General features: G+C 35.4%; 1 protein-coding gene across 1 annotated transcript; it reads right to left on the bottom strand.

Annotated features, from left to right (window-relative positions):
* Positions 1 to 1,546: 1,546 nt before the first annotated feature.
* On the bottom strand, positions 1,547 to 13,699 carry LOC136819466 (peroxinectin A-like). Its single transcript, XM_067075688.1, has 9 exons — positions 13,606 to 13,699; positions 12,592 to 12,674; positions 11,657 to 11,783; positions 10,902 to 11,173; positions 9,550 to 10,074; positions 8,064 to 8,210; positions 7,355 to 7,577; positions 4,858 to 5,081; positions 1,547 to 2,813 (listed from the first exon to the last, which is right to left on the bottom strand). The coding sequence occupies exons 2-9, from the start codon at positions 12,638 to 12,640 to the stop codon at positions 1,675 to 1,677; spliced, it is 2,706 nt and encodes a 901-aa protein (XP_066931789.1). The 5' UTR covers positions 12,641 to 12,674; positions 13,606 to 13,699; the 3' UTR covers positions 1,547 to 1,674.
* Positions 13,700 to 17,395: the final 3,696 nt, after the last annotated feature.

The following is a 17,395-nucleotide window of genomic DNA, read 5'->3' as shown; positions in this document are numbered from 1 at the left end:
TCAATCGCGATAGTCGGGTTCGATCTTTCTGGTTTAATTTCCCGATTTGGTTTGCGTATGCGCTCAAACTTACTAGGGTATACTCTTTTAAATTTTATGTTACATATATTAAGAAAGGCTGACCCATGACAATTATTGGAGTTGCAGTCGTCATTACGGCTATTTTATTGTATTCTTAAACATTAATGATTCTAGAGATTTGAGAGCTTGACTGAAGCCAATTTTAGTCACATGGAAAAAAATCACTCTTTCTCACCTTTTAAACCCCTATAGAACACTCTTATTTCCATCCTTACAGTGCACTTTGGGAGGCCTGAAAAACATACCTTAAGGGCCTTACCTACGATAGCCCTCCCTCCTGCCACAGAATCAGCCAATGGTACGAAGAACAGCCATAGATTTATAAAAGCCCGAAGGGCTAGATAGAGTGCTTTTGCTGAAAAGTTTGCTGAGGTTAGACACCCCTGTCTCACAGCCCCAGTGGAACTTTTTTCCTCAGTGGGGATAAACATTCCTACTGAATTCCCGATGGGGATAGAAAATCTTTTGTTCCAGGGTTAAAAAATCCAATGGGATAGTTTTGGAGTACAATTTTTAAACATTGGATCTTGAATGGGGGAGTAAAATCAAAGTCATTTTCCCAGTAGGGCTGAAATTCCAGGATATTTTCCCACCGGGACGAAATTATTGGTGAGATTTCCAGTGGGGCTGGGGTCCCAGTGGGTCTGTGACACAGGGGTGGGAAATACTACCTAAGTCACGTGACATTACAATATAATTTCAGCGCTTGACCAATCAGAAGCTTCGTGGGTTTTCGAAAACAAAAGCAGCTATATTCTTTGCGATATATTCACTTTTTTTGTTTGGAAGTAGACCTTAAAGCACGACATCTAGCCTTTCGGGATTTATAAATCTATGAACAGCTTCTTCGTCCTTAATAAAGGGAATTTTTTCAAAAATTTACAGACTTTGAGAGTTTTCATTTTTTTATTGATTGAGTTATTTAATGATTGTAAAATAAACTAAAAATATGAAATAACTATCCGCTTCCCGGCATCGCACGTCGTTTAAGTTATAGTTGAACACAGTAATTAAGTCATCTGGATGTTGTAGGTAGCTTTAAGAGATTTTCAAAGTCTTTCAAAGTCTTTCAAAGTAGTTCAAAGTAGTTCAAAGTCTTTCAAAGTAGTTCAAAGTCTTTCAAAGTAGTTCAAAGTATCTCAAAGTCTTTCAAAGTCTTTCAAAGTCTTTCAAAGTCTTTCAAAGTCTTTCAAAGTCTTTTAGTAAAGTCACACTCAAATGTTTACACACGATGGCTAGCCACGATCGCTAGAGAAATCCTACTTTTATTTCATTTTGAAGCTCTCTGTAAATAAATTCTTTGTGGTGAAAAATATCACTGCCAGATTTTCTGTTTAACCTATCCCTTTTGAATATATAAGTTTCGTCTGCTGTCTTTGATCAAGCTGATGAAATAGTGACAAATCGTTTGTGACAACGGCCTCTGGGACCACAAGTATAAATAGAAGAAATTTTAAAACTAAAGTAAGTTTACATAATTAGAATTTGATCAAAATGATACATTACAAATATAACTAAATTAATTCAGAGCAAAATTTATAAGAGAAACCCATATCATAGTCTACACAAAAAATATCGAGACAAAAAGATAATTTACTGTCTCCAAGGACCTAAGTTAAGTTTTGGAATTCTATCGCAGGTGATTCTACGATTAGAGCCATCGTTTGGAACTCTCAGTGCATTGGGTTGAATACATACAATATTCTTTAGATTTGCACACAGAACACTTGCAAAAGTAACCTTCTCGATAGCTTTTAGTTGATTTCGAGTGAAAACGTTTTTGTTTCGGTAAAAAAATCGATCACCGTCTCGGACATCTTCAAATTGCTTTTTGATCAAGCAATTGAATGTTGGTCCGAGTTCTGAATTGGAAAGATGAATTTCGGAGATTCCAGCAGCAAACAGATCAATATCATTTGGACTTTTATAAATCTTCTTGAAAGCTTGAACAGCTTTGGGTAAGAAACATGATCGAGCATCAGCCCAAGAGTTCAATGTTGGTAGACCACAGAATTTTCTGTAAGCTCCGTACGTTGGTAGCCCGTGATCCCGGCCACGTTGCACATTCAAGGCTAGTAAGTCATAATGGAAACCTTCACCAGGGCGGACAAATAATCGTCGCGCGATTCCTTTAGCGAAATTATTATCGACTTCATTAGACTGGTTGCCAGTGATACCAAACAATGTTGGTTCGATACCACGGAAGTTCACAGGCTCGCGGTTGAAGAATGCATTTTGTAGGGAGATTGGTTCACTAACAGGATTAAAGCTTGCATTATTTTGTTGGAAAGAGTTGGGTACCAAGCTATGACCGTATCGGAAAGCTGCGGCAGCAAATGAATTACTAATGGACGGATCAACATCGGCCTTATATTTTTTGTATGGTGAAACTTGAACCAATGCTGGCAAGTATTCCTCATAAACCAAGTTAGCCCAAATACCACCAACAATCTTACGAGCAGTTTGATAGATTTCTTCATCGTCCATTTTAGGATTTATTTTACGGAGTCGTTTTGCGATTCTGTTATGCTCGCGGATCCATAAAGTGTGCATGGAATGCAGAGCTATGTTTTCGTCTCCTCTGACGTCACCGACTAAAGAACATCCTCCCAAAGTACGGCATTCCGTTGTACGTTCACCTAACAGATCTTTAAACACGGAACACGCGGCAAATCCAGGGATTTGAACGATTGGCATTAAACCATCTTCAGTGATTGCCATCAATGCACGATCTGAAGTAATAAAGATAAAGGACAATAAAGAATTATTTTCATGGAAAGTTTTTTTTTTGTTATGTCATACATTGCCTACTAACTTATACAATTATGGTCGAAATATATTGACATTTTAGTGTATTTTACCGTTTTCCAGAATTTAAAGTTCGGGTGACAATTTCTACTTTAGCATTTCCACTTTTTTTCATTGAATACTTCGATTTTAGAGGGGCTTGGTGGCTTCTAGGCTATATTATAAGCCTTATTCAAGCTAATTTGAGCTTTTAAATTCTGAGATCCTAAGGTCCTAAGTGTTAAGTCTCGTGTTAAAACTCAGAGTTAAAACTCTACTTTCCAACTGTAGTTTGAGGCACTTAAAAATCACTTGTGGTGTCTAAAATTTCGCCGAGAAATCCCCTTTGTCTCAAATGTTTTGTCCATGATTGTAGTTCAGACGGCCGACTTTGTACACCGTCTATTTTAGTTGTAGAGTGTTAGAGAGACTAATTTGGCAATTGGAACTTTTACTTGAAAAGATGATGGAAGAAGTCGTGGCTCCCTTTATTTTTATATACCATGAATAAAGATTTGTTATTTGTTAATGAGAGTATAAATGAGAGTTGACCATTCAATATTTTATTCAATTGCTTTCCTTTTCCTTTTACTTTTAGGTTCTAAATAAACGAGAGGGTTCGAATGAACGTAGGGGTTGGCAAATTTTCGAGATTTTAAGAAACAGGGGAACTAATTGCCGGGGGGTTGAACATTATACTTCTGAAAACCCGAAAATAAAGTAAATTTACTCAGGATATTTAGAGCCAAATAAGGGGCCTTCTCTTTGACAGCTGAAAATATTCTCAACAATTGCTGATAAACGGGGGAGGGGGGTCCAAATAAGGTCTGGGGGTTAGAAAATTTTCGAAAAATTGACAAGCAGGTGGGGGGCTGTTTATTTGGAACCTAAGAGTACTTTATCCATATCCATTTCGGTGTCGTCTAGTGCTTGTCTTTTTTGCAATCGGAAAAAAGGGAATTAAGCCTCCCTGAATACAGGCTAAAGTGTTTTCCGTAAGGATCCACAACGTGCACGGGGAACACATTTTGTTTCGGCTTAAGGAAACTTCGATTTATAAAGTAAGGCATTGTTAACTGAAGGGACGAGAATACCTATTCGAATTAAAGGTTTTGTTTTTAAATAAGAGTGATAACGTTTTATTACACATCAATTTTAATTTACAAGCTTTTTCACATTGAACTGACACGGATGTGGAGCAAGATTGGTCAGAACAAGGAACAGTTTTTCGCTTATATAAGCATAATAGAACAATAGCATAACACTGTTCTGATATGAAATATGTGTCTAATATGAAACGGAAACACTTTATGTAAAAACAAAACCTTTAATGAGACATTTGAGTTACAGAGGCTCGAATTATGAAGACTCGTTGTACAATTGTTTTGAACTGCCATCTAAATATTCTTGGTCAAAATATATTGAGATTTCAGTTAATCTCAACTAAATTAAGAATTTAAAGTTCGGGTAAATTTTAGTATTTCCAATTTCATAGAATATTTCGATTTAGGAGGGCTTAGGTGGCTTTTATGCTATACCTATTGGAACAATTTTGAGCTATTAAATCCTGAGATGCTAAGTACCTAAATCTCATGTTAAAACTTGGAGTAAAAACTCTACTTTCCAACTATAGTTGGAAACCATTTGTGGTGTTTAAAATTTCACAGAAAAATCCCCTCTGTCTCAAATATTTTAACCCTGATTGTCACTGTGCGAAATATGAGATTTTCAATCCTGGAAATATCTTGAAAATTTGATGTTTCCATATACTTTTGTAAATATGGAAATATGACTTTTCTATATTTCCAAAGTTTTACATATTTCATGATATTTCTAATTCTGAAATTAATCGAAACATCACATTTCAGATTTGGAAATATCATGAAATATGGTATTTCCACAACTTTGGAAATACAGAAAAGTCATATTTTTATATTTTCAAGGTATTTCCAGGATTGGAAATCTCTTATTTCCCGAGTGTGTACTTACCATTTTGATCTCTCAATCTTTCAGCTGATGTATCACTATTTCCATAGATTTGTGAGGCGTCAATGAAAGCACTCAGATGGTTTGGCATTTGACGTATTCCCGGACGTTTATCATTTTCCGGACAGAGTGTTTCAGACTGACTGAATGTTGTGCATTCTGGAGATGAGTCGTTGAAAAGGATAGGAAGACATGGATAAACGAAGGATTCTTTGATGTTGTCGCATCTGGAAGATGAAAAAATCTTACAAGTTTAGTTGAAATGGATAAAGCCTGATTTTATGTTTTTTAAATGAAAAATCTGCATCCAGAGTATAAAGCTTGGTGCGAGTTTGACTGATTCCATCGTACACGATCAGTGTACCTATACGGCAAAATGACTTTTTAGAGTTTCACCCCTACATCTCAGCTTTCGAGATTTGGCTTCTCACATTCCCAAATCTAAAACTCTGCTTCTCAAGTATGAATCTCACTGCCTCAAAGACTTGAAACTCTGCATCTTAGATCTGTATCTCTGCTTCTTACCTTAGCTTTATTGATATATCCTTCTTAGAGCTCAAATTTCAAACTCAGAGAGATGCATGTTAATAGGGCTTAAAACTAACAAAATTATATCAAAACGGCTATGATTCAAAGAAAAATCGTGCCCAAAAATGTCTAAAAATGAAGATAGTTGTGCAAAATCAAAAATTGCCAAAGCACCTACGAAGGAGAGTGTTTGAGATTTTGAGAAGCAGAGAAGAGAAGTTGAGAATTTGAGTTGGCCGCAAAAGCACACTGATTGTACACCCGTGTGTCACAGATCCGCTGGGACCCCAGCCCCGCTGGAAAATTTGTTCGTGTTACGACCCTGGCAGAAAAAGTAACCTACATTTTCTACCCAAATGGCAAATTGAATTACATTTTGTGCCCCACTTAGGACTCAATGGAAAAAGAAGCAGCATTCACACTAGAATTTTTGGGCTCGGAATTATTTATAACATTTTCTATCCTCATGGGATACCAATCGAAATCTTTTCCCCACTGAGGGATAACTTCCAACAGGGCTGTGAGACATGGGTGTCATTATTGAATACCTTTCACATTCTCATGAGTAGCTCTACAGTTTTCTAATGTAATAGAAGCTCACAACTTTAGTACATTCAAAACACCCCTGGGTCACAGACCCACTGGGACCCTAGCACCACTAGAAAATTTGTCAAATATTTTGTCCCCAACAACCGGGAATTTTAGCCCCACTGAGAGATCGAATTTATTTTATCCCAGTTCGAAAATCTAATGTTTGTGTGTCTAACTGCACTCCAAAACCATCCCCACTGGATTTCTTAACCTTGGAACAATAAAATTTTTATCCCCACTTGAATTTCGATAGGAATTTTTATCCCCACTGAGGAAAAAAGTTCCACCGGGGCTGTGAGACAGGGGTGTTTTAAGTGGAGAAAACGAGGCTTGTTGGAGTTTAATTGGTTAAATCTTAGCATTATTTCATTTGAAACCTAATAGGTTGGAATGCCACAGTTTGTTTGACATTTTTTACGGCTATCAGATGCAAAATTATCTATTTTAGAATTTATTATTCTTTTTTTGGTTTTTTCTTTTCTTTCTGCAGTTACAAAATATTGAGCAAAGAGTAACATTTTTTTCTTTTGATAAAAAAGAGCCTTGGTCATGAAATTTAATTCTAATCAGTAAATATGTCAACCACTGGAATTCTAAGGAGTAAAAAGAATAAAGATATTTTCTAAGATAAAATAATAGACGCCACAAATTAAATTTAGATGGTTCGATCGATAATGCGGTAGTATTTTTGGATGATGGCTTTTTATATCATTAGTATACTGATTTTATCAATAGAGTTTGCAAATATTTTTGTCCTTGTGTTGTTTTTAAAATCAAAAAAATCCAGGAGAAATTTCAAAAAATTAACTTGGTGCCTCTGATAGACACCCAGCTGGCACACAACGTTGTTTCAGCGTTCATCTAACGTTATATGGACGTTATGAACATTAGATGAACGTTGAAACAACGTTGTGTGTCAGCGGGGTAACATCACATAAAGAAATCACAGAAAACTACACGTTTTTTAACGAAGAAAGTATATATAAGAACATATGGCTTCGACGGCCAAAATATTTAAGAACTAGTTAAAAACATTTAAAAGCATTGCGGAATCTAAAACACCTTGATTGCCTAAGAAGATGGACAAAAATACGTGGTGGTGAAAATAAGAACACGTAAAGAACATTTTTAGGCCTGAAACTAAAAAAGTTAAGAACACCTGTATATTCTTCTTAAAAAGCAAACGTGTAACACAAGAATGTAAAGGCTTGAGGAAACGAGAAGTTTTTTTTCGCGTTGGTGCATCCCACCAACCTGAAACGCTTTCCCGTGTCTCCACTCGATTTTTCTTTCTATCAATAAAAGTGAAGTCGACAGCACTTTTGATAACATTTTTGCGTCTCTCACTTTCGTCCCTGAGACAAACAGAAACATATCTTACCTTCCAAAAACTTTGAGTTGACATCTGTTCATTTGTACTTCAGTTAAATCATGATCTAAAAACTGTCCAAATGTCATGAAAGAAACAGCCAAACCATTCCCATTACCATTGTTAGTAGTTTCGACTTGAAATACAGCTTCTGAGACTTGATTTGCAGTTGGAACGACTGGTGAAGTGTTTGGGAATCCTCGAGGTGTTGTGATACCGTCCACATAATCAGCATCTGGAACATAATATTATTCAATCACTTTCTTACGCCCTTGTAACTAACAGACACCTTCCAGATCAAGTTTATTTGCTTCATAGTCTATTTTGTTGACAAATATACAAAAATTAGACTAAATTCTAGGAAAATAAGCCCATTTTGTTAGCTATCAGAACTTTTAACCCCTTCAAACCTCTTTTTAGACCGAAGGCCAAAATCGGAGCGTCTTTCTTGTCATTCTATATATGAACCTACACGTTTTTATATAAAAGAAGATGAGGTTTCAATGGCCAAAATATCGACAACAAGTTTAGAACATTTTAAGACTTTATTAACTTTAAAACACCTAAATTCTTTGAAAATTGCAGAAAAATACTCGCAAAATGGTGAAAATTAGAATGATTAGAAAATATTTCCATTCTTAAAACTTAAAACAGTTAAGAACATATGATTGCTTCAAAAATTTTAGTTTTTATCATAAAAAAGACGTGTGGACGCACTTACCAATAATTCGGCTGAGAGGAGTTTCAGTGGCTCCCCATTTAGGGTTCTTTTTATTATTACAGGTGCCATCAAAGGTACGGAATTCATCGCTAGCTTTGCTGCAGTCAGTTCTCCTTCTTGGTTCTTGACATTTTGCGAACGAGTTTTCTAGAAAATTGGTAAATTTTATCAGTGTCAGTTGAAATTGACATGTTCATTATTAATACACTTTTTCGACCGTAGCTGCCAACCGCCGCCAATCGCCGCGCGGGTATTTTTTGTCCGCTTTATCCAACTAAAACTGTCCCAGTCCTTTTTTCGGACCTATATACAAAAAGAAAAATGTGTCAAAAAAGGATTGGATCGAGTTTAGTGGCACGCGGCTGACCGCACGACTACGATCGAAAAGGTGTATTACTTGAAAAAATACTTCAAGACTTTTGAGAAAGAAACCCACAAGGACTAAACACCAAGAAAATGCTTCACTTTCTTTCTCAGAAGTTGCATAGAATAGACTTTTACAGGTCTAGATTGTACACAAATCAAGGTCCAACTAAAGTCTATTCACGATAAGTGTGCACTCTTTTTTCTTTTACCTATAACTTTTGAAGGAAATCTTATAATTTGGTATCATGGAAAAGATTAGTGAGTGGAGCATTTGAAATAAAAAAATCTTTAAAAAAATTCTAAAAATGAAGATGAAAATGAAGAAGAAAAAAATGAAGATCTTGTAGAAAAGTGCTATAACTTTCATTTTCAGTGAAGTAAATCCTTGATCATCGAACGTCAGCACTGAAAAAAATTCTCAAAAATAACCCATTCAGTCAAAAGATATCAAACAAAGTTATAAGCTGGTTACGTCTAAAACGATGTTTTCTGCTGTTTTCTGCTGTTTTTTGGGGTCAATCACTTATGAACTTTGTATCATAACTTTACATTGAATAAATATTTTAATGAAATTTTTTCACAGTGATGACCTCCTAAGATCAAAGAATCTCTCCAGTGAAAATGAAAGTTATAGCACTTTTCGACAGATTTCATTTTTTTCTTCTTCATTTTCATCTTCGTTTTTAAAATTTTTTTAAAGATTTTTTTATTTCAAATTGCTTCACTCACTAATATCTTTCCAATGATACCAAATTTATAAAGATTGAAGAATTCCTTCAAAAGTTATAGGTAAAAGAAAAAAGAGTGCACACTTATCGTGAATAGACTTTAGTGCATTTGTCCCAAAAAAAGTGGACACATTTTTATATAAAATCCCCAATATTTAGGTGAAATGTTATGCAATTTGTATACTTAATATTTCAATCTCATAAACCTATTCAATCATCTTGGGAATTGAATATCTATTGATTGAACAGAGAATTGTAATCTTATTTCGATCATTTTAAGCCCAATTAAAATAATGACTTTTGAGAATTTTACATCATATAAAAATTTGTCCATTTTTTCGGGGGAGGGGGGAGGGTGGGACACATTGTACGTAAGATTTTTTGATACTCACTCTGGACAATATTGGATGCTGGTAAATTGGGTTCCAAATATCCTTCAAATTTGAAGTTCCTCAAAGAAGCAAGACTACTTTTTGACCATTTGTCCGGAGCATAAATCAGCACATTGTTAAACTCTCTTGGGATTCGATTCACCTTTGAGCGAACTTTTATTCCATTGATTTTGATTTGATAAATATATTTGCCATTTTTCTGCTTGCGTTGTGAAATCTGAACTCTGGTGAATCGATATGTTGGTAAAGTTGATGAAGTATAAGTATTTTCTTTGTCATTAACATGTGACACAATATACAATTTATGGGTCTTTGGAATAAACCATACGGCTGGGATCCTTGACCCTACTGGTCCTCTACTACTACCGGTCGTGAAATGGATGATACTTCTCCAATTATTAAATCTTGTATGATATGGTTTGATATTGAAACTGACTTTCCATTCTTTCGGCCACGTGGGAATCGTCTTCAAAATTCGTGATGGTTCACCAAGTTGGAGCCTCTTGACAAATCCTTTCACTAAAACTAAAACACGTGTTTATTGAAATATCGAAGTAGCCTCCCAGCTGGCACACAGCATTATTTCAACGTTCAACTAATGTTATTACAACTGGCGGACGATGTAAACATTATATACTCTCAGGTACCTAATAAAAGGGGGGATTTGGAGGAAAAATTCTCAAAATTTAGTGGGGGGAGGGGGGTGGAATAAAAATTTCATGGCTAGAAAACTTTTTTAAAGGAGGCTAATATAGCAGAATAAAGGCGAAAGAGGGAACCTTTAAAAACATTTTCCCAAAAATTGATAAGCGCGGAGTTGGAATAAGAATGTCCTGAATGGAAAACTTTAGAAAAATTAATTATCGGGTGGGGATTTTTATTAGGCAACCGGGAGAAAACGATGAAACAATTGGATGGTAATAAATAAATTCCAAAAGTGGATCTGAGAGAAAGTTTTGATACACCGAATCTAAGCTAGTTTTTTTCGGCCCCAGTCTTCGCATATGTTAACTGTGCTTATAGCTATTCCGGGCTTTTTTCGACGTTTAGATAGTATCTTGAAGTTATTAAAAGCCTCATACACAATATACAAGAGGAGATTGGAAGTGTATCGCTATTTTCCGAAACGCAAATTTTGTTGATATTTCCTGCAACTACTGAAATTTGGATTTCTTTTGATTGGTACATTTTTGTACCAGGATTGAGTTTATAGTCAAACAATTTCGTTTCGACGTCCATCTAACGTTAAAAACGTTCATATAGTGTTAGATGAATGTTCAAACAACGTTGTTTACTATATTGGAAAGGAACAGATTGCCTCATCTCGTATGATCTTGATTCTAGATGTTTACCTGTGTCGTCTTGTTGTTCTGTCAAATCAACATCGTTGACATCATCAGATTTAGAAAGATCTTCTTCATTTTCATCTAAAGAACTTGAATCATTTATTGCATCTTCAACTGAATTATCTTCTTCTTTTGTTTGTTGATTCTTCGAATCTTCTGATATTTTTTCGTACATGTTAATAAGTGTACCGTCAGGATCCAACTCTGATTTGATTTCATTTCGGTTTTCATCTTCGTCCTCATTGAAGAATTGATTGTCGTAAAATTTGTTCCTTAACCTAAAAATATTTTCAAAATTGAATTTTTATAGAGATTGTGTATTTCACTGAAGATCGCCATTCTGTATGTGGCATGAAACTTTGAGTAGGCAATTAAGGTAACGTATTTTTTTACTCAAACTAGTGAAGAATTGAAAATCTATTATTCCTCAGCTGGTACACAACGTTTTTTCGAAATTTATCTAACGTTCACAATGTCGATATAACGTTAGATGAACGTTGAAACAACGTTGTGTGTCAGCTGGGTTTCTATAAATTTTTCGTTTGAAATTTCTCTCATCATAACATTTCAAGAATTGAAACTTTTTACATGTTTGCTATTTAAGTAATTTCCATATTTTCTTCCTGCTCCCAAGATAATTTTAAAGTTTAATGTCAAAGTAAAACAAGAGGACTTCCTATTGGTGCGAAACATGATTCAGCCAATATTCAAATATTGTCCAAAACGTCCATTGAACGTTAGAAAGACGTCATTAAACTCACCTATCACTATATTGTTCTGCATCGTTTAATTCTTTCAAGAGATGTCGATACCTGTTTTCAGAATATGCTTCTCTCTCCAAATCGTCCAAAATACCATCTTGTTCAATGCGATGATATCTTGATGCTCCTAAAGAAGAATGAGATTGATTATTGGTAGATTTTAGGGAGTCTGATTTTCTCTTTCGAAAATCTTGTCTCGCGAGTTTCTCAGCAGTCACACAACGTTGTTTCAACGTTCATGTAACGTTATATGGACGTTGTGAACGTTGAATAAACGTTATATGGACGTTGTGAACGTTGAATAAACGTGGAGTCAACGTTGTGTGCCAGCTTGGTTGTTTAGGATCCATTTATATGATGTTTGTTTGTTCATATAGATTTAAAAGGCCATGGGCTAGATCCAACATCATATAAATACTGTTGAGTTCAATCTCCTCCGAATCCCCTCTACTGAACAGTCCCAGCTGGCACACAACGTTGTTTTAACGTTCAACAAACGTTATATGGACGTTGTGAACGTTAAATAAACGTTGAAACAACATTGTGTGCCAGCTGGGGTTGTTCTCATCTAGATCTTGCTGAGACAGGGGATGATTTTTGCGTTTACATAACTTTATATTATGTGCATGTCTCGTAGTCGTTCAGCTAGTAGTCAACTAATATCTTAGTGAAAACATTTAACCCTATTCACAAGAATTTTGTGGCGGGTAACATAAAAAAAACAAACTTTCTCTGTAAATAGGAGATTCTACAGGAAACTCCCCACCCATTTGAGTGATGTACAAACAATTTTAGACGAGCAAAGGTACGTTTAAAGCTCCACTCTCCTAGTAGCTAATTAAACGTATTAATGAGATATCCTATATCGTCATATTGTCTTAATTGGATTTGATAATTATCTGCACGGTTACTATGGTAAAAAGTTAGATTCCTACCTGTTGCCATGGCAAGGACCAATAGGAGAAAAGTTGTTGATTTCAACATCGTTTAAGAGGTTTTGATTATTATTCTGCGTCCTCTAAAATAAACAGAAAGAATTACAGTCCATTTGCTTTAATAAGGGCTCTGACCATATTCAAATGATAGGATATAAGGTTTGAAGATAAAACTTGTGTATTGAGTTCTCTTTACACTTCCATGAATTATTTATCAAATCACTCTTTGGAATGCTAAGTTGATGCGACTAGAGGCCATACATATTTCTCAAAAGCCTTAATTTCGAATTTAAACATCTCTCAAAATAAATAACAATATTTAAGTTCATAAATATGTACTCCACTTTATGAAACGTGAAAATAAATTTGAAAATTTGGGAAATTTCGAAATTTTATCTGAAATCTTAGAAAGAATGTGGGGACACAAAAACAGTGTGACCTTAATGTGACTAAGATTATATGACCTGACCCACGGTTTTAAGGTTTAAAGCAAACGCAAGCATGGGCCCCGGCGAGCCATTTTGAGTGAAGGAGGGTGGTTAATATTTTGGAAACAAATGGCGCCCACCATGGTTGATGGACGAAGAAAATTTGCCACTTTTTACACCCTCAAAACACCTTAAAACGTTATCTAATTGGGGAGAATAATAGTTTTCATGGCTTAAAGTATGTCATGGTCTGCAAAAAAGCGTTGGACCATGCCCCCGGACCCCCTTCCGTTGACGAAGCCCATGACAAGGGAGAAATAGCTGCTACCATTTGAAAGAATCGTGGTGGTCAGAGGGGGCAACTGCCCCCCCCCCCCCCAAGCGGCCGAATTTTTTTTGGGCGGTGAAAGACAAGCGGTGAAAAAGGCACCTCTGAATACAAATTTCACCCAACCCTTGCTTTTTTGCACCTCAGCATGAACAGTCTGCTTAGCCAACAAGAGAAAAATACCAAAAACTTAAAATGCCTCCCCAGTTTCGATCGAGCCACCACTCTACTGCTTTTGAGAGGAAAGAAAACTCTTACCTTGTATTATTGTTGCTTGTGGTATTTTATGTCGCAAAAATGATTTTATTTTTTCTTGTCTTGGTCGTTCGCTTATTGCTGTTGATTTGATTTGATGTAAAACTTTTGAAAGTGTCCCCTTTTTATACATGATCTTAGTCCCTAAAAATCCCACTATCATTTTTGTATCTGAACAAAAAAAAAAGGCAAAATGCAAATTTATGCAAATTCTATTCTTAAAATTTCAAAGAACAAAAAGTCATGACTGAAAAGTACAAAAAACTTCTCTGGACATGACATAATGACGTTTTTAGTAAATTGAATTAATAAAAGATATAGAAAAAAAGATATCTTTTGCATTATTATCGTACTTAGTTTCGTTTTAGAAAGAAATTTGTACAAAAAAATGATGATTGATAAAAATTTATGAAAAGATTAACGCGGAGCTTCATAAATGAGTGGGGGTAAAGACACTCTATGCCCACTTTCCAATCCAGACTTATATACCGTTATACCGTTAAGCTAAACTTTCCATTGCTGTCAGCTGTTGAGTTTATTTATTTTCAAAGGTATTGCTGTTGACTACGACAACCCTGTCCCAGTGCCTGACGAAACTTTTCCCATTCTGGGGGTAAAATTTCTATTATGTCAAAAATAACTGGAATTCCATAGGGGTAGCCTTTTAAATCCTACTAAAATTCGGAATTCCAGAGGGGTTTAAGCCTGAAATTGCCTGGAATTCCAGGGGGTTGCAGCATTTCCAGCCACAAAATGATGGACCTTCTCAACAGGGGGTATACGGTTTTTTTTTGGAGAAGCCCAATAGGAAATAGATAAAATCCACTGGGAATGGTTTTTAATTGCAATCTTTTTCCATTGAATTTCAAATAGGAATAGAACAGATTGTGGGGTATTTTCCCCATCGGGGACGAAATTTTGGCTAACTTTTCCATTGAGGCGTGGGTCCCACTGGGGTCTGTGACACAGGGTGGTGGGTAGAGAATCGATTGTTTCCAACCAAAACACCAATAGTGATGGTTTAGCAAATCTTCCAGTGAGGTTGAAATTTTAGGGTAATTTTTCAAACATCAAGCCCGGCAGAACAACCGTAAAGGTGGGGAGGCTGAAGGCTTAAAATAAGAGAAAATTTGCTAGGAATTTGAGAAATAATCTCTCCAGTCTCCCCACCTCCACCGGGCCTGAAGACGATTTTTCCAGTAGAGACGGGGGCTCCAACTGGTTTCAATATGAGGCGTACTCAGCACGATTTCAAAAGTAATTGGAATTGCATTCTATATATTCAATGTTTAAGCAATTTAAGAATAAGTGAAATAACCTTCCAATCATATACCGAAAATCTTTTGAAATCACCGCAGATTTAATAAAGTTCGGTAAGGAGAAAACTCCAGTAAAACGTATTGTGTTCTATACCTATGCGGGAAAGATGAATCGATAATTATCTGATTTTTACAAATTAGTTGCAATTTCGATAGATTCTATCAAATATGATCTTCTTTGGGTTTATTTTTTCAGTTAATTATATTAACAGCTTGACAACTTTCACCAGATTTAATATCAAATCGACTATCTTTCCAGGGTTCCAGATTCATTATAAATAGAATTTTTCTTACTGTTACACAAAATTTTTTGTATTTTTCTAAAGTACACTTTTTTATAAGAACATCCTAAACCTTCTTTAAGCCTTAAAATGTTCTTAAGATGTACTTTTTTCAACAATTTTTGATTAATTTTGTACAATTTCCTAATAATTAGGTATTTGAGTCCCTAAAGTCTTAAAATCTTCTTATGAACTTGTCGTTAATATTTTGGCCAGTCAATCTTTATGTTCTTACAAAATTTGTTCTTATAAAAACATGTATACATGATATTAATGTTAGAAGAACAACGAGAACGGGCTTTTATTTCGTTTAAAAAGTACCCGGGGCTCGAAAAATTTGTATCCTAAGCTTAAAGACTACGATTTTAGAGACGTTTTGACCGATCCCTGGTTCATAAAGGGTCGAAAAAAATTCACATTGGGCTATAATAAGCTTATCAACTGCAGTTATAAACATTTATATTCCTTGACCTTATGATAATGTAAAACGCTGAAGGAAACGAATATTTTAAAGTTTTTCAATGCTTTGACTAATCTGTCATTTGTAAAATTTGATTTACCGGATTTAAACACTGTGAAGTCACTTAAGAAGTGTAGGTTTCAGCATAATAACTAAATGGAAACCAAGATATTCCCCTAAAGAAATTTCTTAGAAAAATTTTAAACTTGCATGTCTTTTGCTTGTTGCTTCAAGTTTTTGTCGCTATTTGTTTGATTAAGTATTGTTTCGTGAAAAGGGTCAGCTGCCTTATAGTTTCTCATGATTCTTGAGTTGACAGGTATACAAAACATCTTTACTACGCTTCCCTGTCTTTCTATCTTTTCTTAGCTTTCTGTCCTTTTTGCAGTCTTTTAAAGTTTCGAGTCCCTGGTCTCTAAACAGTCCATCTTTTGGCTTTGCTTCAAATTTTTGTCACTATTTGAGTGTTTAAGTATTGTGTCGTGTAAAGCTATTGTTTCTCATGATCCTTTGAATAGACAGGATGTACAAAACATGTTATACTATGCTTTGTGTCTTTCGCTTCCTCTTAAAGTCTTGTAGCGTTTTTCAAGTTCTTGGTATTAAAACAGTACTGTCTTATTGAGCTTGTGGGTATTTCTATAGCCAATGAGAATATAAAATGACGGAGGTTAGGTATTCAGAAGCAGTGGTACCAACTGACGATATGCGCGGCAAAAACATTGGCTTTTAGTATCATACTCATACCCTAACAGTGCATTTTTCCTCAAATTTTCAATTCTTTCAGAGCAACAAAATATCAGAATTCTTGGGTAGAAAATTGCAGTTTGACCACAATGTAGATATGTTAGAAAATGATTAAATTTAATTGTCTTTAGAAGTTGACACAAAAAAATGCAAGGAATAATTGATTCCTAGATTATAAATTCCAAGGGGATGGCTGTGAGACAGGGGTGTATATTTTGCTTAAAACTTCGGAGATAAAAATAGGAAAAGTAAGACCCTGGTAAAAATTCTTGAAAAGTTCTTGAAAAGATCTTATCAAGAAACTTTGCTTATTCTTTTTCAGTTTCTTGCTACGAACGTGCCAAGATCTTTCAAGATCTTTAACGATCTGATAAGACTCTTTTATAAGTTTTGAATAGGATTCTTGTCCCTTACAGTGATTCAAGATCTTGACGGAATCTTAAGTAAAAGTAAGTCGGTTGTTACCCGAAGGCTCCTCTTTCGATAGCTATCTACCTGAAAGTAGGGGAGGGATTGCTCCACTTACACTTAATCCTTCTCTTAATTGCTGAGCATCAAGCAGAGAGGCATCAAGTACCATTTTGGAAATCCTTGGTATGACCCGGCTGGGGGTTGGACCCACAACCTTGTGCACCGTAGACGGATGCTCTACCACTGCACTACGGTCGCTGACGAAATCTTACTACTATCCTCGTTCAGTTATTGAATAAGAGCCGAAAGCTTCGCTCGAGTGACAGCATTCAACTGATGACCTCGTGAATACTTCCCATTAATCAACTATTTCATTGATACAGTCAATGATAACAAACACACAAAAGAAAAACCACTTACCGTATTTCGAAGCTGACCAAAAACTGCTTCGTAAATACTTTCCTAAGAGATTGCTCTCCTTGAGTCTAAAGACTCCTTCTTATGAAAAACAATCATAACCAGAAATTTACGTGTTTTTAAGATTCTTAACCCGAACTTGATAAGAACCACTAAGA

This window comes from Clytia hemisphaerica, unplaced genomic scaffold (genome assembly GCF_902728285.1).
Source record: "Clytia hemisphaerica strain Z4C2 unplaced genomic scaffold, Clytia hemisphaerica genome assembly, whole genome shotgun sequence".
In the NCBI taxonomy this organism is placed as follows: domain Eukaryota; kingdom Metazoa; phylum Cnidaria; class Hydrozoa; order Leptothecata; family Clytiidae; genus Clytia; species Clytia hemisphaerica.
The sequence above is the reverse complement of the archived record's forward strand: the minus strand, read 5'-3'. Positions and strand labels throughout refer to the sequence as shown.